This window comes from Zonotrichia albicollis, chromosome 2, assembly GCF_047830755.1.
Source record: "Zonotrichia albicollis isolate bZonAlb1 chromosome 2, bZonAlb1.hap1, whole genome shotgun sequence".
NCBI lineage: Eukaryota > Metazoa > Chordata > Aves > Passeriformes > Passerellidae > Zonotrichia > Zonotrichia albicollis.
This window is the reverse complement of record NC_133820.1, coordinates 1772135-1796791: the sequence shown is the minus strand read 5'-3', so window position 1 is coordinate 1796791 and position 24657 is coordinate 1772135. Positions and strand designations below refer to the sequence as shown.

Genomic DNA, 24657 nt, shown 5'->3' with positions numbered 1-24657 from the left:
AGGGGGGAATGCCCCCCCTCCGCCCCGCCCCCCTCCCCCGGGGCCCCCTCCCCCGGAGGGGGCCCGCCCCGCCCCCCCCGGGACCCCCTCCTCCGGAGGGGGCCCTACCTAACCCCCCCCCCACCCCCCAGGGACCCCCTCCTAATGAGGGGGCCCCTTCCTAACCCCCCCACCACCCCCCCGGACCCCTCCTAACGAGGGGGCCGCTGTAACCCGCACCCCCCGCCCGCACCCCCCAGTGTGATGTAGGGACAGCCGGAACCCCGGCGGTGTGGGGCGGTGTATTGAACTGGAATGGGGGGACCGCAGAGCGGCTCCGCCCCGTGTGGGGGCCCCAGCGAGGGCGGGGGCGCCGGGCTCCGGCCCTCAGGGCTTTATTATTGCCCGGCACCCCGAGCCCCGCAGCTGCGAGGAAAGAAGGAGAGCGGGGAATACAGAACGAGAATAGGGGAGCGGGGGGGTACGCGAGGGGAAGGGGGGAGCGGTCGGGGTGGGCGGGGCAGCGGGGGACGGGGCGGGGCGGAAGGGCGGGGCAGCAGGGGACGGGGCGGGGCGGAGGGGCGGGGCGGAAGGCGGGGCGGCGAGGGAAGGCAGAGGATGGAGGAATAGGGTAGGGTAAGGTAGGGATGAGTAGGGTATGGGTGAGTGAGGGAATAGGGAGGTGGGATGGGAGCGGGGGGCGGGGGGCGGCCGTAGGGGGGGAGGGAGGGGAGGGCTAGGGGGGAGAGGGAGGGGGGGGGGTTAGGGGGGGGGGTGGGTGTGGGGGGTGGGGGAGGGGAGGAAGGGAGGGGAGAAAGGAGAGGTGTAGAGAAACAGAAACACAAAAGAAAAGAAATACAGAGAAAAATATAGAGGAACAGAGATATAGAGCCCCGACCGACAGCACCCTCACCCACCGGACCTCCGAGGAGCAAATGGCTCCGCTCGGCCCTCTCCGCGCCTTAAATTCCCCAAGGCCCCGCCCCGCGCAGACGCACTGGGATCGCTCACACCTGTGCACGCCCCGCCCCTCACACCTGTGCCGGCCCCGCCCCCGGGGCCCCGCCTCCCCGCCCCGCCCCTCTCCCGCCCCCCCTCCCGCCCATAAAAGCCGGCCAATCCGCGCCTGTTCCGTTTTCTTCGGGGGATGCTTTGCTCGGGATGCTGCGGGAGCGTCGGTCGGAGCGCTGCGAGGAGATCCGGGTCGGGGGCTGGTGCTGCGTGGAGCCCGAGGTGCTCAGGTAAGACCGGGATCGGGAGCTGGGCCCGGAGATTCGGGTCCTGGTCCTGCCGGTGTCTGCTGTGGGAGGCGGACAGGGTATGGGGGCTAGGTGCGACCGGGATCCGGGCTCGGGGATTCCGGTCCTGGTTCTGCTGGTGTCTCCTATGGGAGGCGGGCAGGGTGTGGGTGCTACGGCTGGATGGTTGAGGCCGGATTGGGACTGGGATCGGGACCGGTATCGTTGCAGGTGGAAAGAGCCGCTCCGGCATGGCTGCTCGGACCGTGCCTGGTACTGCTCCTCCGGCTGCGGCCAGTGCGGGACTGGGGTCCCGCCGGAGCCGGATGATCGAGGTGAGAATAGGACCAGGACCAGACCGGCATCGCTACAGGTAGGAAGAGCCGCTCCGGAATGGGCGCTGGGACCGAGCCAGGTACTGCTCCTCCTACTCTGCTCGGTACAGATCTGGGGTCCCGCCGGGGTTCTGGGCCGTGGGGAGCCGGGGCTATGATGGGGCTGGGCGCCAGGAGGACGGCGCTTCCCTGGAGCAGCCGCTGGATCACGGCTGGAAACGGGTAGGGCGGGGGAATCGCCTGTGACAGCCCCGGGACCCCATCGGCATCACCGCTCCCTCAGCGCCGCCGCCCGTCCTGCGGGGCGCCCCCTGGCGGACACGGCGCCGCCCCTCAGCCCTGCGGGGACACCGATCCCGGCCCGGCAGCACCGCGGCCACCGCGCTCCCCTGTACCGGGACACCGCGCTCCCCTGTGAGAGCCACAGCGCCCGCATCCCCCTGCTCCGTGTCAGCATCCTCGGGGGATCCTCGCCGAACGACCAGGACTGGGGCTGCTGCTCCCGCTGCGGCTGTACCTGGTGTGGGCCTGGAGGAGGCCAGAAGCCCCCGAAGGGCTGGCAGCCCTCGCGTCCTAGGGATCTGCAGGAGGAGCTGTGCCTGCAGCGTGCCGAACACACATCTCGGTGTGGGTACCGGGACAGCGCTGGCACAGACACGGCTAAAGCGCTGCCTGCGGCCCCTCAGCCAGGGGCTGCTCTGAAGAGGCACACGGAGATGCCTCAGCCCGGACAGACACCACCGACAGCCCAGAAGGACCCCAAGGAGCAGCTGGCATTACCTGGAATGGAGGCACAGACCGTTTGCAGAGGGGCTCAGACAGCAGTTCCTGTTTCCGACCTCCCAGAGCTCCCAGGTATGTCTTGTCCACCCCAAATCTCCTCTCTCCTTTCCAGCCTGAGGCCATTGTCTCTCAGCAGCACTAAAGCCAAAGCCATCTTCCCTCACAGATATTGAGTCCCAATCAGTATACTTTGGTGATGCCTCAAAATCAGAGGTTCAAGCGGGATGAAGTTTGGAACTTCCCAGGGAGCCAGCTGGAAGTGCAGAAGTGAAGGAAAGCTTTTGCAGGTAGGTCCCACTGGATGTGTGCTGAAGGCAGGGATGTGCATCCCTTTTCCTGAGGGGAAAAAATGTGCAGAGGCTGCTGCTGAGGCTCTGAAAGGAGCTGGGCTTCTGCAGGGAGAGGTGTGCTGCCTCAGCACAGGCTGGGAGTGCATCCAGCCACTGCCTTGTCCTGCTTTAAAACATCAACTGGAGCCCGAGCTCCAGGGTTGGGGGGTGAAATCAGCTGGGTTCCAGGGAACTCTGCCAAGTGACCCCAGGGACATCAGGGGAGATGGGGGATGAGGGTTTTAAACAGCAAGTTCTATGGAATATAGACCTGTCCTTGTCCTGATCCCACTCAGCTTCCCTGGAACCTCTGCTGGCTCCTGACACAGCAGGTGCAAAAGTGGTACCTCTGCATGGGAATTTCCACTCTCCATGAGGCGCTATCAGGTTATTCATCAGGGAATGTGGGGCTGTGGGTACAACTCACCTGAACTAGCAAAGCTGATAGCAAACCCCAAATCCAGGCACCACATAGAGAACAATCTTTGTGCTGGCCTGTCAGCTAAAACTCCCCCTGGGCTAGGAAATTACAGCAGTCAAATACATGGAATGCTCTAAATCCCAGTAGCCAGCATTCCCCAGGGGGACAATCCAAGTCCCAGGGTGGCAGCTGGTGTCCTTCCCCTGCTGCTGGTGGGACAAATTCCCCTCAGAACGGGCAGGAGAGGGCCTGGGGAAGTGCCGGGAGGTGAGGCCGCTGCAATGTCACCTGGATCGGGAGATGAGGCCACTGGAATGTCACCTGAATGGGGAGGTGAGGCTGCTGGAATGTCACCTGGATCGGGAGATGAGGCCGCTGCAATGTCACCTGGATCGGGAGATGAGGCCGCTGCAATGTCACCTGGACCGGGAGATGAGGCCGCTGCAATGTCACCTGAATCGGGAGGTGAGGCCGCTGCAATGTCACCTGAATCGGGAGGTGAGGCCGCTGCAATGCCGGCTGAATCGGCTGGGAACATTCCTTCCCTGCAGGAGCCAGAGCAGATCCCTCCTGGCCAGGCTGGTTGGCAGCAGCTGGATCTGCTCTGGGGTAGAACCCCCTGCCCTGCCCTGCCAGCAGCCCTGACTCTGCTTTCCCTCCCCGCTCCTGAGGGTGTCAGGGCCACCGTGAGGGAGCTCAGACCCAAAAACCCCACAGCCCACAGAGTGAACGATCCCAACAGAGAAAGGCAGCATTGTGATAAAAAACCTGTTAAAAAGGCTGTGACAACACTGTAATGGGATTCCCAGGAACCTTCTGGTTTGCTCCTGGGTTTGTTTTTATGTATTTTTAGTACCTCAATGGGCAGTTTGTAGAATTTATTCTGGGACTCCGAGGTTGAGCAGGGCTGGCTTTGGATTGGCCTTCACCTCTGCTCCCACTTGGGCCGAGCTGGGCGGACTCACCCCCTCAGCTCTTCCCTCCAAACCATCCCTGACTCATTTCCCTGCAGGTGAACCCGGGTTTGGCCCCAAGCTGTCCCCTCCCCACCTGCCCTTGCCCTCACGGTGTCCCTTCTGTTCCCCACAGTGCCCTGGGGACACCAGGGAGGTCCCTCTGCCTTTCTCTGCCCCTCTCCAGCCCCGGCCGCTCCTCTGCTCGCTCTCTCTGCCCCTGTCCCACACAGCGGGGCACAAAAGGGGAAAGGGTTCATAAATTCAATTAATTCTGCAATTAATTAATGTATTATTTCCAATTCCCCAGTGAGAAAAACACGAACTCACAGCCACCGAGGCCTGACGGGTTCCTGCCGTGAGAGCTCAGCACACATCCACACAGGTAAGTCCAGCATCTGAAGGAAAAAACAAAACACAGTTGAAAAAAGGTATTTATTTTGCTTCTAAGCTATTTCAAGTTCTGAAAGCCCAGCCAACATTTGCTCTTGATTTTGGTTGGGTGAATTGTGAGCAGTGGGCACAGGTCATGCCATTCGTGGGGGCAGAAAAAGTAGATTGAGCTCACCTTATTTCAAGTTATTAAAAAAGACTTATAACTCTTTAACTTTCAACATAACACACTTCAATTACCATAATGATTCTTCCATGATTTTAACTGATTCTCAGGATATTTTATAAAACTTTAAATAACACCTCCTCCTTAACAGACTCATAAAACATTAGACAAAAAGTCCTAATACCAGTCTCAGGCTTACACAAGAGACCCTCCCCACAACCAAACCAAAAAATCAAACTAATGTACCAAATGTAGACCTTATTAACATTAAAAATACAGTTCAACCATATCCAAAAATAACTCCAAATTTATTTCCTCCAAACACCAAATACTCTTCAAATTCTAAATCAAAAACTCTTTAAAAAGTAACACAAACCATTAAAAATTATTCAAATATCAAAAACCTATACATAAATATTACTCAAAGCCCTCAAAAATATAGAACAGTCTAATCAATATCCTAAATACAGAAAACCCCACTATACAAATTAGTACCATTCTAAATAGAACATAAATAAAAATCTTTTACCAAGAAACATAGCTCCCAATAAATAAAACCACCATGTAAGGATATAGGTAGTAATAGTAACCCAACAATCTAAGGTTTCTCCAAAACACTTTCAAAACTTCAATATTTATAAATAACAACCTACAGTAACTCAAGTATTAATAAAATCGAACAAAATTAAACTTCACTACATTTAAGTCTAATTAGTCTTAAATTTCATTTTATCACTGTAATGGTCTAATAAAATTAGGTTTATTATTCCTTACTATCAGAATTAATTAATTCTAAATCTTATTTAATGAAACTTATCCTAAATTTTATTATAAATCATTTTTCCAAACTATATAGTTAATTTTCTTAAAAAAGTAAAACAACTCAAATTAAAACAACTACAATAACTCTAACAAACACCTACTCATAAGTAAAAAAATACAGTTGATTACATCATCCATTTCATAAAAAATCTGTTCTTCATTACAATCTCTAGTTTTTATCTTTTGTAAATACCACCAAAAAAATAGCAATTACTATTAATATCATACTATTTTAAAATTTTTACTCTATTTCCGTAATACATAAATATTTTTAGAAAGTTACCTTAGGTTCTCCAAACACTTAGTACTAATAGGCTAATTATAGAAAATTATTAATTTTATAATAAACATAATTTATAAAATTTTATTATAATATTTACAACTGACTTTCACATACTTTACCGTCTCTTTATATAATTACCAAAACCACATCATTTCAAAATCTCACGTTTATTCTCTAACTACTTATACATCTCTGAAACCAAGTTAACTCCCTAACTAATCTCTACACTAACTCTGTCATTTAACCTAATATTATCTCATCATTTTATATATTTTTCAAATTTAACAAAAAGCTTCATTAAAAACCTCCTCCAAACTATTAATCCTCTCACTTTCCTCAGTTATTATTATTACAAAAACACTTCTATAAAAAATCCAACTACAACAATAATTTATTTTTCTAAGTTTCATACTAAGTATTCAGCCTCTCCTACAGCTACATTTCCTGCCCCCTCACACTCTCTGTATCCAAATCCAAATTCACAATCCTGTCTGTAACCACTTTCAAGTCTTTAAAAAATAAGTTTACTATATTCAAAACATATATGTTCTAAAAATACTTTTAAAAAAACAACTATTAAATAATTTAATTCATCTCTAATCCTAAAATTTTTACTCATAACTACTATTTTTAAAAACCTTATATAAAAATGTAGTAAGTAACATCCACCAATTACAATGTAAACTATAATCAAACCCTAGGTCCAGTGAAATAACTATTTGCTACATACAAAATAAAATTCAAATAATTTTAACTTAACACACTGACTTTTTCAATATAACAACTAAACCTATTTTTAACAATTATGGAACCTTCCACTAATTTAAAATTTATCAACTGTTACAAACTCTAAAATAATATACAATATTTTAATACTTAATAAATATATCATTTCACATGTTACTAATTATATATAATCTAAATAATTCCTAATTATTTTTTCTTTACTGCATACATTATTTTAATCTAATATTTCTCCATACTTATAACAAAAATTATAATAATAACATCTTAAATAAGTATCTCACAAATCTCTATGCAATTTTATAAACCAAGATGTATCAATAGTTTATTTCTCAGATGAAAACATGAAGTTTACCTACATCTCAGCAAGTACAAAAGCCCAGGTAAATTTCCATAAAAAATATAAAACCACATCACACAGAAACCACACTGACAACTCCAGCACTAAAAAATCAATGTAAATGCAAATGTAAATGACACAAAAATTCCAACTTACACCTAACATCTTGTACTACACCCACCAAAAACTGTTAACTTTAAGTGTCTTTATAAATATAAAAATCAATAGTATAAAATTCTTATTAAATAATAACCTATAAATATAAAATTCAATCAAATATTATGCCTCTATTTAGTTTGTTTACTTTTAATTATACAACTTGACCAATGAACCAACCTAAACCAAACATTCAAATAACTTCAACTAAAGTTTCAAGTTTAAATACTTTGTATTTGTCACTACTCAAAGAAATCCATTCTTTACTTACCTAATCAATACACCAATTACAAATTATCCATATAAATCTATTAATAAAAATTTCTTAATGCAGAGAGAGAGGGGAGATGTGGGAATTGGAAAACCAGAAACTTCCAGAGACACCCAAAGATTTGATCTGCAGCCTGGGAAGAATCTTGGATTGATGGAAAAATACACTACACAGGCATGAACAGAAAAATAATAGATAAAGCAGGTAGGTCTGTGGCTGTTTGTAATTAATGGCCAATCACAGTCAGCTGGCTCACACTCTCTGTCCCAGCCACAAGCCTTTGGTATTCATTCCTTCTTTTTCTACTCTTAGCTGGCCTGCTGATGAGATCCTTTCTTCTATTCTTTTAGCATAGTTTAATGCCATAGATACCATAAAATAACAAATGAGCCCTGTGCCCCACGGAGTCAGGGCCTGTCCCTTCCCTCACCCTGCCCTGTGAGCAGTCCCGGCTGGGCTGCAGCAGTGGCAGCCCCAGGCAGTGAGGGCAGCAGAGAGGGCAGGAGGAGCCCTGGGTGCCTCTGACTCACCCACAGCAGGGCAGGGCTGGGCTGGGGCTGCTCAAACACCAAAGGTTTGGGCAACGCTGGGAGGCGTTTGGGGATTCTTCCTGGCCTGAAAGAGAGGAGCAAAAGAAAATTATTGCACTGTGGAAGTCAAAGGACCCAGCTTTCACACTTGTGCTCTGCTGGCTCACTGTGGGGTTTTATCCATGAGAGGTGACACCAATGCAAACATGAAAGTGCCCTTTTCCAGCATTTCTATTCCTAACTATTTCAGACATTAAAAGGAAGCTCATTTTTCTTATTGCATTCTTTGCCTCATTTAACAGAACCATTTTTATCTCCCTTGTCAGTCCTTTAGCACTGGGCTCTGTACAAAGGGATGGTGCCTCACAAGCAATCCCAGAGAGAAACCCCTCCAACGCTGCCAGGGGAAGGTCCCAAGGCACTCCAGAGCACAGCCAGCTGTCCCTGCCCTGCCAGGCCACACAGCCCTGTCCCATCCAGCTGGGCTGGGCAGGCCAGGCAGGGGCTGCCCTTCCTCTGGGAGCACAGAGAGACAGCCTGGGCAGCACCTGGGAACAGCAGGGGAAAGGCAAAGGGAAAATGCTTTCTGTCAGAAAATGAGTGTCTGTAATCACAACTTCTGGACAAATTCAGTAACACACTTTCATATGATAAATATGGGCCCTGCCCATCCTGCCAGCCCAGGTGAAAGCAGGAAGGAGAGCTACAGGAACAGCAGGAAGGCAGAGTCCCTTATTTGGATGGATTTCCCAAAGTCTCTGCTGCACTGTACACTCTGTGCTCTTTAAAAGAATGGATTGCTGCTACAAAAATGATATTTTATCAGCCACAGCCAGGGCAAGGTGAGCTAAAGCTGCAGAGCCAGGTGTGGGGGAGAGCTGGAGAAGTGAAGGAACAGGCAATCTTGTCAAAAATAAATCTTGTTTAGATTCACCAGTGCTGGGAACAAGGCAAACACGCTGTCCTGGATGCATCAGGGACACAGTGGCCCTGGTTTGGCTGTTGTCCTTTGCCCCCAAGCTTTGGCCTCACCCCTCTCCAGAGGAGCAGGGAATTCCTGCAGGGTCAGGGGACTCTGCTCCCACTGCAGGGATGTGCCCAGGAAAGGAGGGAGCTGCTCACAGTGCCTGAGCAGTGAGGAGCTGTGCCACGGGCAGCTGGGGCTGGAAACCCTCACTCAGGATGGCACACTGGCTGTGCCAGGAAGCACCTGCACTCACCTGTGCCCATTCCTGTGATGTGTCAGTCAGAAATCATGTAACCAGCACCTTGCTCCTCACTGCACCACTTAGAAATACATTAAAAACAGAAAAACCCCAAACAAACCAACCAAACAACACCCACAGAAGAGAGGGCTCAGTGCAGCATCATCTCAATGTTCTGCTCAGGGATGGACAGAAAGGAGGAGGAAAGCTGTTCTGCCAATGCTGCCAGGTCTGCACCAAGCAGTCTGAAACAGCCAAAATTGCCTCGCCTGCACTTCCCTCCCTGCCCTGGCTGCTGAGGGACAGAGGCACCACAGCCCAGGCTGGCAGCACTCACACCCTGCTGGCACAGACGCCTCCATGTTCCATCTCTGGCCCAACAACCCCAGGGTGTTTCTGCTGTCCTGTCACACTTGGCAAATGTCACTGACATGGATGCAGGCACAGACACCCTGTGTGGCTCTGGGGTCAAAGCCCCTTTGGCACAAAAACCCCAGAGAAGGTTGGAAGGAATCTGATAAATCTTCCTCACACAAAGCTCCAGTTTATCAGATAATGCTGTTTTCTGACCCAGACATGGGGCAGCTGAGAGGCATTTTAAAAACTTGGATTCCATGTTCAGTCTCATGTGAAGGGTGAGACAATACAGATGTTAGAATTCACCCATCACAATCAGCAGCCAGCTATTTCCTAATTCCAATACGCTGTAAGTGTTTCTTGGCCTATAAGCTTTTGGCACACCATGCTGTAAATGCCTTAATCATCTAAAATTACCCCTTGTGAATCTTACTACAATGCATCTTCCATAGTTCTATTTCTCTCAGGTATCCAGTCTTATTTACAAACCATCCTTTAAAACTTGTTTCTAGCTCCAGTTCTCTCTCAGCAATGCCTGTCCTGTTCCGTGGCATTTCTAAGTCAGCATTTCTTATCCCAGAATTTCCATACAGATCCACACTATGTGAGCCTTCTGTCAAACTCTGGAAATTTCCTGCACATCCATTTCCCTCCCAGAGCTGTTCCCTGCCCAGCCCAGGGGCTGTGGGTGCTGCTGCAGGGCACAGGGGCTGGAGGGCACTGCAGTGTGACATTAAACAGCAGAGCAATTGCCAAGCACAAAGAGATCCATCCTCACCTGCTCTGATGGCTGAATCCCTGCGGCTCATCCTCGGCTGTCCCTGCTCCAGGGAGGACGGCCTGGGCTCACACGCTGCCCTGCCAGCAGAAGGGAAAGGGTTAATGGAGCTTTGGGGCACGTTCTGTCCCCAGAGGGGTTGGGCACAGGCACGGGAAGCTCTCACACACACAGAAAGGGTTAATGGAGCTTTGGGGCACATTCTGTCCCAGAGGGGTTGGGCACAGGCACGGGAAGCTCTCACACACAGGGAAAGGGTTAATGGAGCTTTGGGGCACGTTCTGTCCCAGAGGGGTTGGGCACGGGCACAGGCACGGGAAGCTCTCACACACACAGAAAGGGTTAATGGAGCTTTTGGGCACGTTCTGTCCCAGAGGGGTTGGGCACAGGCACGGGAAGCTCTCACACACACAGAAAGGGTTAATGGAGCTTTTGGGCACATTCTGTCCCCAGAGGGGTTGGGCACAGGCACGGGAAGCTCTCACACACAGATTATCCCGAGCCAGAGCCCTCCAGGGCACCCTGGAGACAGAGAGCAGGAACAGACCCAGCTGCAGCGCTGATCCTGCTCCTGCTTTCCCCCAGGGGCAGGGACAGCATTCCCTCCCGGCCCCGAGAGCCCCAAGGACAGTCACTTATTGGGGTGGCACTGGAGCTGCCGCTTTGCTGCCACTCCTGCCCTAGAGCCAGCAGGTTTCTGTGGGAGCAGGAGTTATCTGTGCACGTCAGAGGCTGCACAAATCCCTAGAGCATTCCCTTAGGGACCCAAAGCTTCCCACGTGCCTTTTGCAGTCCAGTTTGTAATTTAAGTGCATTTCCAGAGAGTTTAAATGGGAAGGAGGTGCCCCGGTGCCAGCCCAGCATCAGATATGGGGCATGAGGAGACTCACCAGACACATTCCCTGCAGACTCTCCCCTCTCAGCGCTCCAGCTGCAGCATTCGCATTTCTCACCGAGTTCTCTTTCCAGGATTCCCAGCAGGAAACTGGTGGCCGCTTCCAGATGCAAATCCCCAAGGCAGCGCTGCTCCTCTCCCCCCCGAACCCCCCCTGCCTCCATCCTTTCCTCCTTTTATAACCTCGGCCCCACCCAGCATTCACAGGGAGGCTTCCAGGTGTTTCCGAGACCGAAATCATTCCAGGTGTTTCGGGAATTAACAGAAATAAGCTCGTCCCTTTTGGGGTAACAAATTATCTGTTGCCCCCATTCCCCCTTCTGTCTCCTGTTCCCTAAGGCAAAACACCCGGATCAGGCGGGGGCCAGGGGAAAATGTCAAGTCCAAACCCAAACCAAAGTTGTTTTTCCATCGGTTTCCCTCAGGACTGTTCAGTTTCCCCGCTGTTCCTCGGCCACAGGAGCAGCTTCTCTGTGGGGCCCGTGGGGTGGCACAGGGACCCCCGTCCCGCTGCCTGCCGAGAGCGGAGCCCGTCCCATCCCAGCGCAGCCGGAGCGCGGCGCGGGTTTCGCTCCACGGAGCGCGATCGCAGCGAGCCGCGAGTGCCGGCACAGACCCGTCCCGCTCAGCAGCGGCTCCGGCAGCGGCGCCGCAGCACACGCGGCCCTGTGGGTGCCGCCCCGCCCGGGCGGCCCCTGCGCGCCCCTGTCCCCTCCGGCCGCACCCGAGGGCGCCGTGCCCTGCCCGAGCCAGGGCATTGTCCCGATCCCGGCACAGGGACGGGGCGGAGAGACCGACCCCGCGTTCTGCAGGGCGGGCACGGGGCTGGGCACGGAACCGCAGCCCGGCCGCCTTGTCCCGGGACAGCAGCTGTCCTTGGCCATTCCTGCTGCTCCCGGGGCTAAAACCGCCTGGGGAATTGCTTCTGATCACAGCCATCAGGTGTCTGACGGGAGTCCCTGAAACAGAGCTGAGTGTCTGTGACAAATGAGGGTGCTAAAGATGGAGTGACAGCAGAGGGAACCTTGTTCCTGCCAGTTACCCATGGGGAGAGAGCAATTCCCAGCTTGGGAAACAGGGAAAGGGAATTCTGTGTCCCCTCCTGCTCAGGATACACATCTTCACTGTCCCATAAAGGGACCATTTGAGCCTTTAGAGAGATTGCCGTGGGTCAAGGATCTGCTGCCTCGGCAGGGCAGAAGGTGGAGCTGCTGTTGGTGATTGTGACAATGACCCGAATAATCAGAGATCAGTGGGAAGTTGTTCAGTGCCCCGGCAGTGACAGAGGATGTGCTGGGCTAGTGTCACACGTAGAGCTGGACAATGACCCTGAACACCCCAAAAAGGCAAAGAAACCCTGAGCCACGCTGTGATCAGGCCCCATAGGGGCGATTTATTGGAAGCGCCAGTGAGGAACAACGGGAATTCCCTGGCCCTCAGCTTGGTCCCGCCTGCCCACACCCCCGCCCTCGGGAAGCGCTGCTCTTCCCGGCTGCAAAGCCAACAAACATTTTTTCCTCCGTCCCTTAAAACTCTTCTCTGAAAGCCTCTGTTCTCCCGCGCTTCTCCTCCTCCAGCATCCTCCTCCTCCTCGCGTCTCTCGCGTCCCTCCCCGGGCCCGTGGCTCCGCTGCTCCCCGGCGCTCCGGCAATGAATGGAATGGATGCGATGAATGTAATCGATGTGAGCCTCGCCGGGCGGCCCGGGGCGCCGCGGGCTCAGGCCAGCGCCGGCCGTGCCAGCACCATCAGGCGCTGCAGCCGCTCGTAGGACACGAACATCACCACGTTCCAGGAGCCCAGCCGCAGCAAGGACGGGACGAAGCTGTGCCGGCACAAGCGGGGCTCAGGGGACGTGCGGGGACATCCCCAGAGCGGGGATCCCCCAAATCCTGCCCGCAGGTCGGGGTGTTTGGGGCTCTGTGCCGCGACCGCGAACTCACCCCTTGTAGAGGCCGGCGGGGCCGTCCTGCATGAGCAGGGCCAGCAGGCAGCTCAGGGCATTGCGGTACTGCCCGGGGCTGCCGTTCATGCACCGCGTCTTCACCACGTCCACCGGCGACGCCACCTCCGTGGCACAGAACCCGGCGCCGAAGGCGGCCACGAAGCGGCACGGGACGTTGTGTGAGGGTGGGCAGGGCCGGGCTTGGACGCTGCAGGGACAGGGATGGCGCCCGGCCGTGTTCCCTCCCTGTGCCGTGCTCACCTGTCATCGGGATCAGAACCGGGACCGGCATCAGAACCGGGATATCGGGACCGGGATCGCGGCTGGGAACCGGAGGAGCCCCGGGACCCGCCAAGCCCCGCGGGCGCCGCCTGGCGGACACAGCGCGGCGGTGCAGGGAGGCGCCCTCCGGTGGCCGCCGGCGGAACTGCAGCGCCACTGGGGCTTCAATAGCTAAAATTATTTTTGTTTTGAAATTTATTTTATATTATTGTTGTTTATATTATTATTGCTTTCATTTTTATTTGTTTTATTGTTATTTTTGAATGTATTTTCACTCGTGTTCACGTTGAGCCTCTCGCTGGACCCAAGAGATAAGGAATTTCTTGCCAAGTTTTTGCTCCTACTGACCAACTGAACCCATCCCAAATCCCCTAAATAATTCGGACGGTTTTCTTTTTCCCAGCCTAGGCAGGGAATTCTTTTTGAGAAAAAAACCCCCGAGTTAAAAATATGGGGTCTAGGGGGAAGAGAGGGGTCCTGCGCTAAATTAAAAGAACACTAGGAAAAGTAAATATCTGGAAGATTTCATATTCTCTCCCAGCCTGTTTTTTGTGTGATTTGCTCTTGATTCCAACTGCTCCCAGGGATTTTCAACCTCTGGGGTTAAAATGAGCTGCTGAGCATGACAGAAAATCATGGGAGAACTCTCTGGATTGGGCAGTGGGAGCCTCTGTGTAGCGCCATAACACAAAACAAGGACAGACTGGCAGGGGAATACTGACAGTTTATTTCACAGAGCAATGCAGAGTTTATTTTGATCTAGCTCTAGTTTCATTCAGAAAGTATCTTCCTCTGCTTTTTTTCCAAAAAAAAGGTAGCAAATATCCAGGACAGTAACAGTCAGTGCATTATGCATGAAATTTGGGTCTTGTTTAAAAAAAAAAAAAAAAAAAAGGAAGTTAATTGTGAAAACAACTCTTTGTTGGTTTGCTTTTATCACTTCCAAGCTCTTAAGCACTTAACCTTTCAATCAAGTCATCTCCAAGGATAGAAACAGAACATGCAGGTGATCACCAACAGATGCTGAGCTTGAACAACATCTCTCACTTGGCAATGACAATCCACCAGGAATGGTTCAGAACAGCACCACATCAAAGGGAGAAGCAACTTCGTTCTCAAAATACCTTCAAATCCACCAAATCTTGCAGTTCTGCATAGCAAGACACGCTGCATTTCAGGGACTGGAGAGTACCATGGAGAAAGACAGTATTTGGGGAAGGTAAGAGGAGGGGCTTGTTCCACTTACACTCATAAAAACCAGGGGTAGATGCAATCGATTTTGGGTGGTGCTTTTTAGAGCATCAAAATTCACATTGTCATAATCAAAGAAGGTTTTTTTCCACAGAGGGAGGTTGGCCACTTTTGCCCCCAACTCTCAGACACTAAGCCCAAACTTCAGGGTTTCAAAATGCCACAGGACTTCAGCTTAAAAGGACAGAGCAGCTCCAAAACAAGAAGAAACTGCTCAGGGCTCTTTCTCTTGTGGCTTTGGGTGTGGAATGTGATGTATATCAGCATTCCCCAGACTGCATTCTGCTATTTTTTTTTTCAGTTTTTACCTTTTTTTTTTAAATTTTATTTATTTACTTTTAACCTCTGGTCTAAGAGTTTGGGTTAAAGCCTTTTGCATTGGAAATTTGCTGATGGGAGCCTCTGCCTTGAGATCCCAACAGCATCTGCTGCAAGACCATCCCTCCTTTGGAGGACACGAGTGTGCAGCTTTAAAGATCCTGCTTTTACAGCAAGGAGCAAAGGTCTCCTTGCAGGAATAAATTATATCCCAGGGCTGCTTCGCCTTCCAGACTATTTACAACTTCTTCACCCAGGGGCATCTCCTCGGGAAGCTCCCAGTGCAGCAGCAGCTCCTCTTCCAGAAGGGAAGCAAGGAGTGACTGCAAATGCCACTTGGAGTGGCAGGCACTTCAGCCAGATCCCAGCAGAGCCCAGCTGGGGAGAAGAGAGAAAAAAAGGGGAAAAAATAGAGATCCAGAACTGCTGCCAGCAGAGACCAATCTCCAGCCAATGCTCAGGATTTGCCTTCAAAACTCTGGCAGGACGTTCCAAGAAGGCCATTCCCCACGGAGCAGCCAGGCTTTGGGGAAGGCGGTGCCACAAGGAGCAGGTGCCCAAGTGACAGAGCCAGTGCAAGCCCTTCCCTGGCTCTGAACCTCAGCAGGGAAGAGCAGCGAGGATTCCTCTCCCAGGCAAGCTTCTCTTCTCCCAGCAGCCTCCTGCTGCATCAGAGCTGCAATTTCATTGCCCTGGAGGAGGGGAACGGGGGAAAAACCAAACAAAAGAAACCATAACAAAATCAACACTTCACAAGAACACCACAACATTCAGCTACACAGTCGCTGCACCGGGGGAAGGACTGGATTAGGGAAAGGGGGAGAAATGGGACACAGGTCCAATGTGTTGTTCCCAAAACCCCCCAAGGGGACTCAGGCTCTCACATCAAGATCCAAGAACTTCAGCCATAAGGTTGAGGATTTAATGAACACAGTATTTCCACTCATGCCCTGGAAAAATTACACTCAAAAAAAAAAAAAAAAAAAGACAAAAAAAATTTCCAGATTTTCTACATATTTACAAAAACAAGCCCCCCAGCCTCACAACCAGGGAGGTGGAGCAGCCAGTGGTGGGGAGTGGGAGTGGGGTTTCTGCCCGAGCAGCAGTTCCTCAGAGCTTCCCATCCCAGGGAGGGAGGCAGGAGAGCACGGCTCTCGCTGCGGGAGCGTGGCAGAGCCTCAGTGATGGCAGAGCCCTCGGTGGCAGAGCCTCAGTGATGGCAGAGCCCTCAGTGATGGCAGAGCCTCAGTGATGGCAGAGCCTCAGTGATGGCAGAGCCCTCGGTGGCAGAGCCTCAGGTGATGGCAGAGCCCTCGGTGATGGCAGAGCCTCAGTGATAACAGAGCTCTTGGTGGCAGAGCCCTCAGTGATGGCAGAGCCTCAGTTGATGCGCAGCTTGGTGTCCGTGGGTGTCACCAGCTCGTTGGCAAAGCCGTTCTCGGAGCAGAAGGACAGCTCATCCGTGCTCTCCACGCCGTTGTTGATCTCTGGGAAGGGCACAGAAAGCAGGGAGGTCATCCCAGGAGCCTCCCCCTGAATGGGGAACTGAGGTGCTGAGCAATGCCAGCACGTGGCATCCCTGTGATCCTACAGGGAATTAGGAACCTGCTCTCATTTACAGCCAGTTCTGAACATGCTCTGCCTGCAGTTTGGAGCTCAGCTCTACATTTCAGCCTTTCAAAATCCAGCCACCACCAAAACAGAGCTGGATGGCCCCTGCCATCCCTATCCCCCTACACCTGATGTCATTGTCACAGGCTGGGCAAGTCACCTGTGGGAGAGTGGTACAAAGTACCTGAACCTGATCCCTGCCCACCCTGGAAAAGGTCTGGCTCCTCCAGTCACTGCTTTCACTGGGAAAAACCTGCACCCACCAATGTTTTAATGGTTCTAATGTTTCACATCCACCCTAAGCAGCAATAGAATTGTTTCAGAGGCACAAAACTTCATTCTGCACCCTCCACCTCTAAGGGATTGTATGTCTAGGACATGTTAGGGGAGCTTAATTGTGCTGTGCCAAGCTGCTTTCCCTGTCTGGGTTCCCTGGATTTATACCTGATTTCCAGCCCCTCTGGCTGGCATTTCACACAGCAAGCAATGTTGCCTTTTTGCTCTGTCTGTGCCCAGAGCACTAAACCCTGATCCCTGCTGGGCATCTCCAGACCCTAAATACAACAGAAGAAAACCCATAACAAAGCTCAGGGCGTGGGGGGATTATATTCACATTCCTTCAAAGGTGAGCTTTCCAGCTTCATGCACCACATTTAACCTTTGAAAGCTAAACATTTCCATCTTTCCTCACAGTTTTGCTATCTTTCTTAGAGGTGGAGTGTGATGGACACATTGCCAATGTGTTCCAACAGAAATGAACTCTGGGAGGAGCATGAGGATATCAGGAATGCCCCTGAATTCCAGGTCTACCCCAACCTCATCACCATGTCTGTGGTCACATGTGCCATTATTAGTGGGTTTTTTGGCCTCTGACGATGGTGAGTGGAGAAGATGTGGGACAGTGTGAGATGGGATAACCTGGGAAGCTAAATGCAGGATTTCTGAGCTTGGCACTGCTGGGATGGGCCTCAGAATCACAGAGCAGTTTGGGCTGCAAAGGACCTTAGGGATCATCCCATTCCAACCCCCATGAGCCATGCCCATATCCCAAGGTCAGCCCAGTCCCCTGACCCACCGCAGGAAAAACCCCTGAATCACAGCAGCTCCTCCCTCAGTGGGCTGAGAGCTGGGGGAGGCACCAGCAGCCCCATCCCTACCTGAGAAGATCAGCTTCTCCTTCATGATCTTGACGTCCTGGCTGGAGCGGCGCACGGCGGCGCTGAGCATGATCTGCTCGGGGTTGTAGGTCCTGATGCTGCCCAGGCGCCACCTGCAAGGCAGGAGCAGCATCTCAGGGACTGCCCTGCACCAACAGGAGCGCCCTCAGTGCCAGGGACCCTCTGCTCCCTTGCACAACCCCGCGTGGAGGAGCATGATCAGAGATGAGTGACCTCAGGCATCTCTAAGCACCCTAATTCCACCTGGGAATGAGACCCACGGATTCACAAATCCATGAACTATTTCCACAAGTAGCTGTCTCACAGCCCTCTCCAATTGTGCAAAGGAGACAGAGGTGCTTAAACTTTTAGAGGGAACAGAACAAGAGAACCAGCCAAGTAAAGAAACCACAAATTTTTCCTCACTGTGGTCAGGCTTGTGGGAGAAGAGAGCTCAGAGACAATTTAAAGTTTCAAACCTGAGGCACAGCAAGGAAATGGGCTCAGATTGTGACAGGGGAGGTTTAGATTTGGTACAGGAAATATTCCTGCCCCAAAAGGGCTCTCCAGCCCAGGGCAGTGGTGGAGTGCCCACTTTGGAGGGATTTAGCAGCCACGTGCATGTGGCACCTGGGGACACTGAGAGCAGCCCTGGGGCAGACCCCCATGAGGAGGGGAAGGTGGGCTGCTGGAACAGGGGAAACACAGCCTGGTGGGCTCAGCCAAGGCAGCTGTTCCCAAGATCCCACCACAAGGGGATGTTTAGGCCAGGCTTTCACAGCCCACACCCCACCGAGCCATCAGCAAACCCCACTCTCCCTGCCAGAGCCAGGGATGCCCTGAAACTATCTGATGAAGAAACAGCAGGGATTTAGGGTGGCTTATGAGGTTTCTGATCTGCTGGCACCATCTAGTGGCTCCCCACACAAGAGAAGGTGACAACACAATCACCTCCTCTTCAATTTCTAACCCCCTAGCCAGCCCCAGGAGCCCACACATCTCCAGCCTGGGTCTACAGCATCAACCTGACAAATCAACACCCACAAAGGAGGTTCTGCAATTTCTTTCCCAGGTAAATGTAGCTGGTGTCAGTTTTGTAGGGTTTCCACGCCCTTCCCAAGTCCCAGTGCCTGACACTGGGTGACCTGAATCAGGCTTTGAGCAGGGTACAGATGGAGGCCACACAGAAAAGAAGGGGTGGGATGGCAACACGACACAACTCACAGACCCATGGACAGAAGCAATGAAGAGGAAGCACAAGGAGGCAAAAACATTGAAGTATAAAACAAATATATTTTTTTTCTTCTATCATCATCATCTAAACTGAGCCACTCTGACCTGGAAGAACACATTTTTTGCCTTAGTATCCCCTGCATTTTTTGCCTTAGATCCCACTAACGTCGTTGCAAGATCTCACAGTACAAGATCCTCCTCAACCTCTAAATCAGGATGAAAACACATTGGTGCAAGTATTCTCTTTGCCCACCACACCAGGATTTTCAGCATCAAGTCACTGTGTGGCCAAAAGTGGCCAAAAGTGACCCCTTGCCCACAGACCCCAGCTATCCCAGGGAGGACAGGGGTCCCTCTGAGGCACAGAGAGCCCAGCCCCAAACACGTGCAGGGACCAAGGGCTTTTCCCCTGCTGCCCAGAGGAGCAGGCACTGCTCTGTGCTCTCCACCTCCTGTGGTGGCTGTGGGCAGAGCCAGGAGGGTAAAACACACACAGGGAGAGATGATGGCTCCTCTCACAGGGGTGAGCCAGGAAAGGGTCACCCCATCTCTCTGAAATATCCCCTCAGAAGGGCCACCAGCACATTTAACCAGGATACAACTCCAACCAACACCATGTAAAACTGTGCTGTGCTCAGAAGCCTCGGGGTCTCCAGAAAGCTGGTTGAATAGAAAAGAGCACCTCTCCTACCCCCTTGGACTCTGTTGTGGTGGCCCAGGTTTGGGACAGCAGCGTGCAAAAAGGCCAGAGACAGCAGGAAGGTCCTGTTCTGGGAGGCTGGCGTCAGAGCAGACCAGACGGACACGGGGTGGGAACAGACTAAAAAATACTGGGACAACAACACAGAGACAGCATACACTGGGTTAGGGCCACAGCCAGACCCCGGGGGCTGCGGAGGGGGGATGCTCAATGCTATGGAAGGGGGTGGGAGAGGAAAAATGGGGTTGATTGGCACTGAGGTGGTAAGATGGAGCAAGCACAGAGCCAAGCCATCTGCAGAGTCCCCCTGGTGTGCCTGCTCCTGCCTAAAGCCTGCCTAAAGCCTGCCTCTCCTCTCATCCATGGGCAAGGGGAGAGCACCCGAGCTCCCTGCACCCACAGGAGGGCTCAGCCCAGCCCTGTTTGGGAGATGCCACGGGACCAGAACACCAAAGCACCTCATGGACACCTCAGGGGCCAACCCTGACCCCAAGGCAGAGGATGGGGGCAACCCAGTGCTCAGGGGTGCTAGGCCATGGCCCAGAGCAGGAGCAATGGAGAAGGGAACAGATGAAGAGCTCGGTCTGGGTGGGGAGGCAGTGAAGGCTTTAGTGCAGACAAGAGCCAGCACTTCCCTCCAAAGGGTGTGAATGACTGGTGAGGGAAGGGCCAAAGCGAGGAGCAATCTGGGGTTCTGACTGATGGCACCTCAAATCCAGCACCCCAGGCTCAGTTCCCTCCCCTGCTGCAGTGCTCTTTGTTTTCACACTCTATTTCCAGCTTCACAGTGGTGCAACTCAGCAAGATCCCAATTGATGAGCCAAACCTTTCCAGTTATCTGCCCCATTCATTCAGACAAGTGCTACTTTGTATAATTGAATAGATTCCATGATTTTCTTTGGGGTATAGGCTGGTCTCAAACATCTCTGGTAAATCCAGGAAGGAAGGGGATATTTTGCATGGGATTATTTCCACAGAGAAAGCATTACATCCTCTGGGAATCTCCCAATCATTACATCCTCTGGGAATCTCCCAATTACAGTGTGGCCTCAGAACTGGGCTGTTTTAAAAGGCACTGACTCAGATCATTGTCACAGGAGGTCAGATTGCCTCCAAAACATCCACTGGCTTCAGCATCAGCCTTCCCTGGTGCTCATGGCTATGGCCTGTGCAATGTTCACACCCTCACGGTCCCCTCCTGAAGCCAGATGTTGGAAAGCATCAGAAAAGCTGCATCCTGCCCTGACCATCTGCAGTGAAGCCATAGCAGAGAGGGAGAAAGAAAGAGAGAAAGGAAGGCTGAATGAAAAAGAGAAAGAGGAGGAAAGCACCAGAATTACCTGATCATGTGATAGCTGTGAGATGCCAGAATGCAGCAGAGAGAGAAAGAGGAGGAACATGCACAACAGTCAGAGCAGTAAGAAAATAAACAAGGCAAAGAGGCAAAAAAAGGTTAGTTAGAAGTCATCACAGTTGGTATTCCCCCTCTGGAGAGGCTGCCAGGATCCTGTCACTGGGGCTGGAGCAGAAGAGCAGCAGCAGTCCCTACCATGGCTGAGAGAGAGAAGCCATGCAGAGGACAGAGCACGAGCACATTGAAGCCTCTCCTCCCACCCACCCCTCATCCTTGCGCGAAGGAAGCAGCTCTGGTGTGCCCCAAAAAGGACTTGGGGAAAAAAAAACCAAAACAACCAACCAAACCAACCAAAAACACACCAAAAAAACCAACCAAGACACTGAGGGCCAAATGCCAAGCCCCTTTCCCCAGAGCTGAATCACATCAGCAGGTGGCAGTTGGGCAATTGTGCTCTGATTTGGTTTTGAGACATCCTCAACCCTGCTAGCAACTCTTTGATGTGGTGGAGAAACTGCAACGTCAGGGAAAGGGCTCTGTCCTGCACAGGGCTCTGGGGAGAGCCAGCCTTTTGCTGCAGAAAAGTCCAGCTACTGGAGCAGAGCTTCTCTTTCTTCTTTCTAACTAAGCACCAGATTTGATTTGCAGAATCACAACACTTCCCATAGTAACTCCCTCCTGTGGCAGGGGTGTTGGAACTAAATGATCTTTAGGGTCCCTTCCAACCCAAAGCGTTGCATGATTCCATAATATTTCTACATCCAAACAGGAGCAAACTGATTCAAGACAACTGTAACACGTTCTTTTTGAACACTGTAGTGGTAGAATCTCAAAAGCCCTCCCCTCTTCCTCCTTTAAAGCACTGTGATGTCTTTGTCAACATCCTTTTCCCTAAAGCATTTACAGTTTCTCTTCCACATATTTTAGGAGCAAAGGAAGGCATCTGACACTACTAACTTGTGATCTCTCATTCTTTAAAGGTGCATCCAATTCTCCATCCCACCTTGGGGGTGGAATTATTGTTTGCAACGATTTTTTAATGAATATTTCCCCTGCTATTGCAATCCAAGAACTGAGGCTCGGGGCACTCCTCTCTCCCACCCTCACCCAACAATCTGGACAAAACCTCAGGTCACAAACACACAGGAGCAGAGCTGTAACAAACTTACTTCTGGAATATAAAAACTCCTACAATTACAAGAAATGAAATGAGATCAGACGTGATCCAGATTAGGTGGTACTCGTCTGGAGGCTGCAAGAAAACAGAAAACAGGAGCAGACCTTAAACATTTGGGTTTGTGCAACCACAGGGAGACCACACATGGCTGGAGTTAGCACTGAGGAGCAAGAAAAGCACAGAGCTGCAGGGGTTAGGTATAAATCACAATATTTATGACCTTCCTAATGCCAGGCTGTCATCCAAAACTATCAGGGGAAACTGCAAACAGGAACAATTCGAAACTCTCCCTCCTTTTTGTGCGCTGACATTTTCTCAGAGCTCTCTGGGCTGAAAGTTTCCTATTCCAGTTGTACCTCAGGGTGAGGGCAAGATGCTGTTTGGGAATCCAAGTCTGGGGCAAAACAGGTAAATATATCTATGTAGAGTCCATTTTAAGTGCAGATGGGACCTTTTAGGCCCAGCCCCATGCTGTAAATGCGATTTCTGTCCTTTCAGGCACTGGTAGGTCTGGTTCCATTTGCAAATCTAAGTGGTCATCACACCAGCTGAGCCACCATCATTGGGTCTCTGCTTATTGTCCAGCAATGGGGTAACCAAAAATAAATCCTGAATTTGGGATTCAGAACAGGCAAAAACCTAAATTTTACAATTTGGCCAAGACACAGAGGCCAGGTTTGCTGGTTCACCTGTGATCCTGCTTCTCCTGCAACTCTTAACAGCTGCTCAGCAGGTCTGCAAAGGTGCTCTTCCCTCATGGGAGAACTGGAAAAATCATGTGGGTTGAGTAGGGAGTGCAAGGCAGTCTTCAAGGATCCCACCCAAAGAGATGGGACTGTGCAAGAGCAAACAGATGGGATTGTGCCAGAGCAGCACCAATTCATCACCATCTCAGGGCTCATCTGGACAGAGAGGGAAAACCCTCAAGCCCAGCCCAACCTCCATGGAAAACCTCTCACCCCCACACCCCCCAGTGCATTTCCTGGTGCCAGCCCCTGCAGGGAGTGCTTACCATGAGCCAGATGGGGAAAGGCACCTTGCGGAGGAGCTGGGAGCTGTCGGAGGTGACCGAGGGGACGCCGGCGCACCAGAGGATGGAGAACAGCCAGGGCTCGTTCACCGTGTACAGGTTCACGCTCAGGTTGGCCATGCTGTAGTCCCTGCCAGGGCACACACAGGGTGACATGCAGGACGCCACCAAACCTCTCTCCTGCCATCAGCCCCAGTTGGGTTTGTGTGGTTTGTGTTGTGGGAAGTTTTGAACAGGGTGTGGGTGCCTCGTGAGCACTGCAGGGCAATGTTTGATCCTGACAGCTTCCCTCACCCCTTGTCTGGCACAGGCCCCAGACCATCTCAGATGCTTCTCCAGGAATGATGGACATGGTGTGTTCCTGGAACAACCATCTCATCGTGCTGATGCGAAATTAGCATCTGCCTCAGACGCCTGGAACATTTCGGGGGCAATCTGCTTAATTAAACACTGGCAGACCTGTCTCCAACATCACCTCCTACAAACTCCATGTCCTTGCTTTGGGGACAATTGCAGACTTACAGCTTCCAGTCTCCTGAGGTCATTTTCCAAGCAGCTAAAACTGCCAGCAGCAAACGAAACACTGGCAATTACCTGGTACCCAGATAATTGACATAAATTGCTCTGTTTCCTCATCTATGAAGCAGAAGAATCAACAATCCCCCTCAGACGGGCAGCACAGATTAATCCCTGCAATTTAGCACTGGCAGAACACATTGAGGTGGGAGGGCACACAGTGCAAGACATGGACATCTCCCAGCTCTCAGCAGGAACAAGGTGCTCCCAAGGGGTGCTCAAGGGCAGGGGTGCTTGCAGCAATGCTGCATCCACATGCTGGATTTGGGGAGAATTGAGAGAACTGTGTTAAACCAGGGCTGCAGCAACATTTGGCTGGGCACCACAGGGCTCAAGAAACATTCAGTGACAGCTCTTATTTTGGAGACAGCTCAGGTGGGGTTGATGGGAGACTGGGGCTAAACTGGGATAGATGAGTGAGTTGGCATAGAGCCCTCTCCATGGGACAGAGCAAACAGGAGGAAAAATAAGCAGGGATTATCCTGCAGGTAAAGCACAACCTTGGTTTTAAGGGTGAGCAGCTGGACTGGCTGCTGGCAGCCACAGAAGGACACAGCTGGATCTCCCCAAACAGGGCCAGGCTCTCAAACAGCTGCAGGCTCAGCTCTTCCCTACTTCAGCTCTAACATGCAGCCAGACAGCTCCTTTGGAGGTATTTCTCTGCTACAAACCTGTTTAATTTACATTTTAAAAACCAGAAAAGCCCTACTAGAAACAATCTGCCCTCCCTGGGAAAGGGGGCAAAGCTGGGAGCTAAAACACCACAGAGTTCACACACAGGAATACCTTGCTGTGCCAGGGCCATTACAGAGAAGAGCTAAATAGGTGATACAGGACAGGAGTTTCTCTTTCTGCAAAGAGAAATTCCTGAAAGCATATCCAGACTTTGGGCTAATCAAAATTCCATGCTAGCAGCTCTGGAGCAGACAAAGGGCAGCTGTAAATGAGGATGAAGCAGCACTCTGAGGGAACTCAGTGTGAAAGGCCTTCACTTTTTCCTAGAACTGTGAGTGCAATAAGAATCAGCCAATTCATACATTTGTATT

The 24657-nt window shown here is 51.4% G+C and overlaps 4 protein-coding genes and 1 long non-coding RNA gene across 40 annotated transcripts in view; 2 read left to right on the top strand and 3 right to left on the bottom strand.

Moving 5' to 3' along the window:
* Positions 1-9689, top strand: part of LOC141726335 (uncharacterized) — a 29864-nt gene extending 20175 nt beyond the window's left edge. The window contains exon 6 of one of the 4 annotated variants that reach the window (XM_074531164.1): positions 8070-9689. The gene's annotated coding sequence lies outside the window, so the exon portion shown is untranslated. The other 3 variants (XM_074531150.1, XM_074531179.1, XM_074531142.1) reach the window with 3 other exon arrangements.
* Positions 726-15717, top strand: LOC141726381 (uncharacterized). Of its 13 annotated transcripts, none has more exons than XM_074531248.1 (8): positions 726-1220; positions 1449-1590; positions 1836-2407; positions 2502-2622; positions 2961-3550; positions 3757-3916; positions 4349-4423; positions 7277-7598. In XM_074531248.1, exons 1-4 carry the CDS (start codon positions 1127-1129, stop codon positions 2561-2563), a joined length of 870 nt encoding a protein of 289 aa, XP_074387349.1. In that variant the 5' UTR covers positions 726-1126; the 3' UTR covers positions 2564-2622; positions 2961-3550; positions 3757-3916; positions 4349-4423; positions 7277-7598. The 13 variants fall into 13 exon arrangements, with proteins under 13 accessions (XP_074387349.1, XP_074387318.1, XP_074387366.1 ...); XM_074531217.1 differs by having other exon boundaries at positions 2961-3583; XM_074531265.1 differs by lacking the exon at positions 3757-3916 and adding an exon at positions 6771-6829 and having other exon boundaries at positions 2961-3583; positions 7277-7534.
* On the bottom strand, positions 10003-11199 carry LOC141726417 (uncharacterized). The gene is made up of 2 exons (XR_012577655.1): positions 10974-11199; positions 10003-10163 (listed from the first exon to the last, which is right to left on the bottom strand). It is a non-coding gene; the product is annotated as an uncharacterized LOC141726417 (long non-coding RNA).
* On the bottom strand, positions 12342-15036 carry LOC141728221 (putative mitochondrial transporter UCP3). Its single transcript, XM_074535505.1, has 3 exons — positions 15016-15036; positions 12921-13183; positions 12342-12802 (listed from the first exon to the last, which is right to left on the bottom strand). The coding sequence occupies exons 1-3, from the start codon at positions 15034-15036 to the stop codon at positions 12697-12699; spliced, it is 390 nt and encodes a 129-aa protein (XP_074391606.1). The 3' UTR covers positions 12342-12696.
* GDPD5 (glycerophosphodiester phosphodiesterase domain containing 5) overlaps positions 14084-24657 on the bottom strand; it is a 100643-nt gene continuing 90069 nt past the window's right edge. For 6 of the 21 annotated variants that reach the window (XR_012577594.1, XR_012577597.1, XR_012577598.1 and 3 more), the window contains 6 exons: positions 23018-23165; positions 21998-22080; positions 20815-20829; positions 17542-17654; positions 16018-16260; positions 14084-15950 (listed from right to left, as the gene is read on the bottom strand). Coding sequence is in view for 7 of the 21 variants with exons in the window: in XM_074531078.1 (XP_074387179.1) it covers positions 16154-16260; positions 17542-17654; positions 20815-20829; positions 21998-22080; positions 23018-23165 (466 nt within the window). In the remaining 14 variants the exon portion in view is untranslated. Of the gene's footprint in view, positions 16261-17541; positions 17655-20814; positions 20830-21997; positions 22081-23017; positions 23166-24657 lie in introns of all 21 variants that reach the window. The other 15 variants (XR_012577592.1, XM_074531078.1, XM_074531110.1 and 12 more) reach the window with 15 other exon arrangements.

Coding starts and splice junctions, on each gene's coding strand:
- LOC141726381 (XM_074531290.1), top strand. CDS start 1,127: ATGCTTTGCTCGGGATGCTGCGGGAGCGTCGGTCGGAGCGCTGCGAGG. Junction 1,221..1,448: donor GTGGAGCCCGAGGTGCTCAG/GTAAGACCGGGA, acceptor GTATCGTTGCAG/GTGGAAAGAGCCGCTCCGGC. Junction 2,408..2,501: donor CGACCTCCCAGAGCTCCCAG/GTATGTCTTGTC, acceptor CTTCCCTCACAG/ATATTGAGTCCCAATCAGTA.
- LOC141728221 (XM_074535505.1), bottom strand. CDS start 15,036: ATGCCCCTGGGTGAAGAAGTT. Junction 13,184..15,015: donor TGCCCCTGGGTGAAGAAGTT/GTAAATAGTCTG, acceptor TCCCGATGACAG/GTGAGCACGGCACAGGGAGG. Junction 12,803..12,920: donor CCCGCCGGCCTCTACAAGGG/GTGAGTTCGCGG, acceptor GTGCCGGCACAG/CTTCGTCCCGTCCTTGCTGC.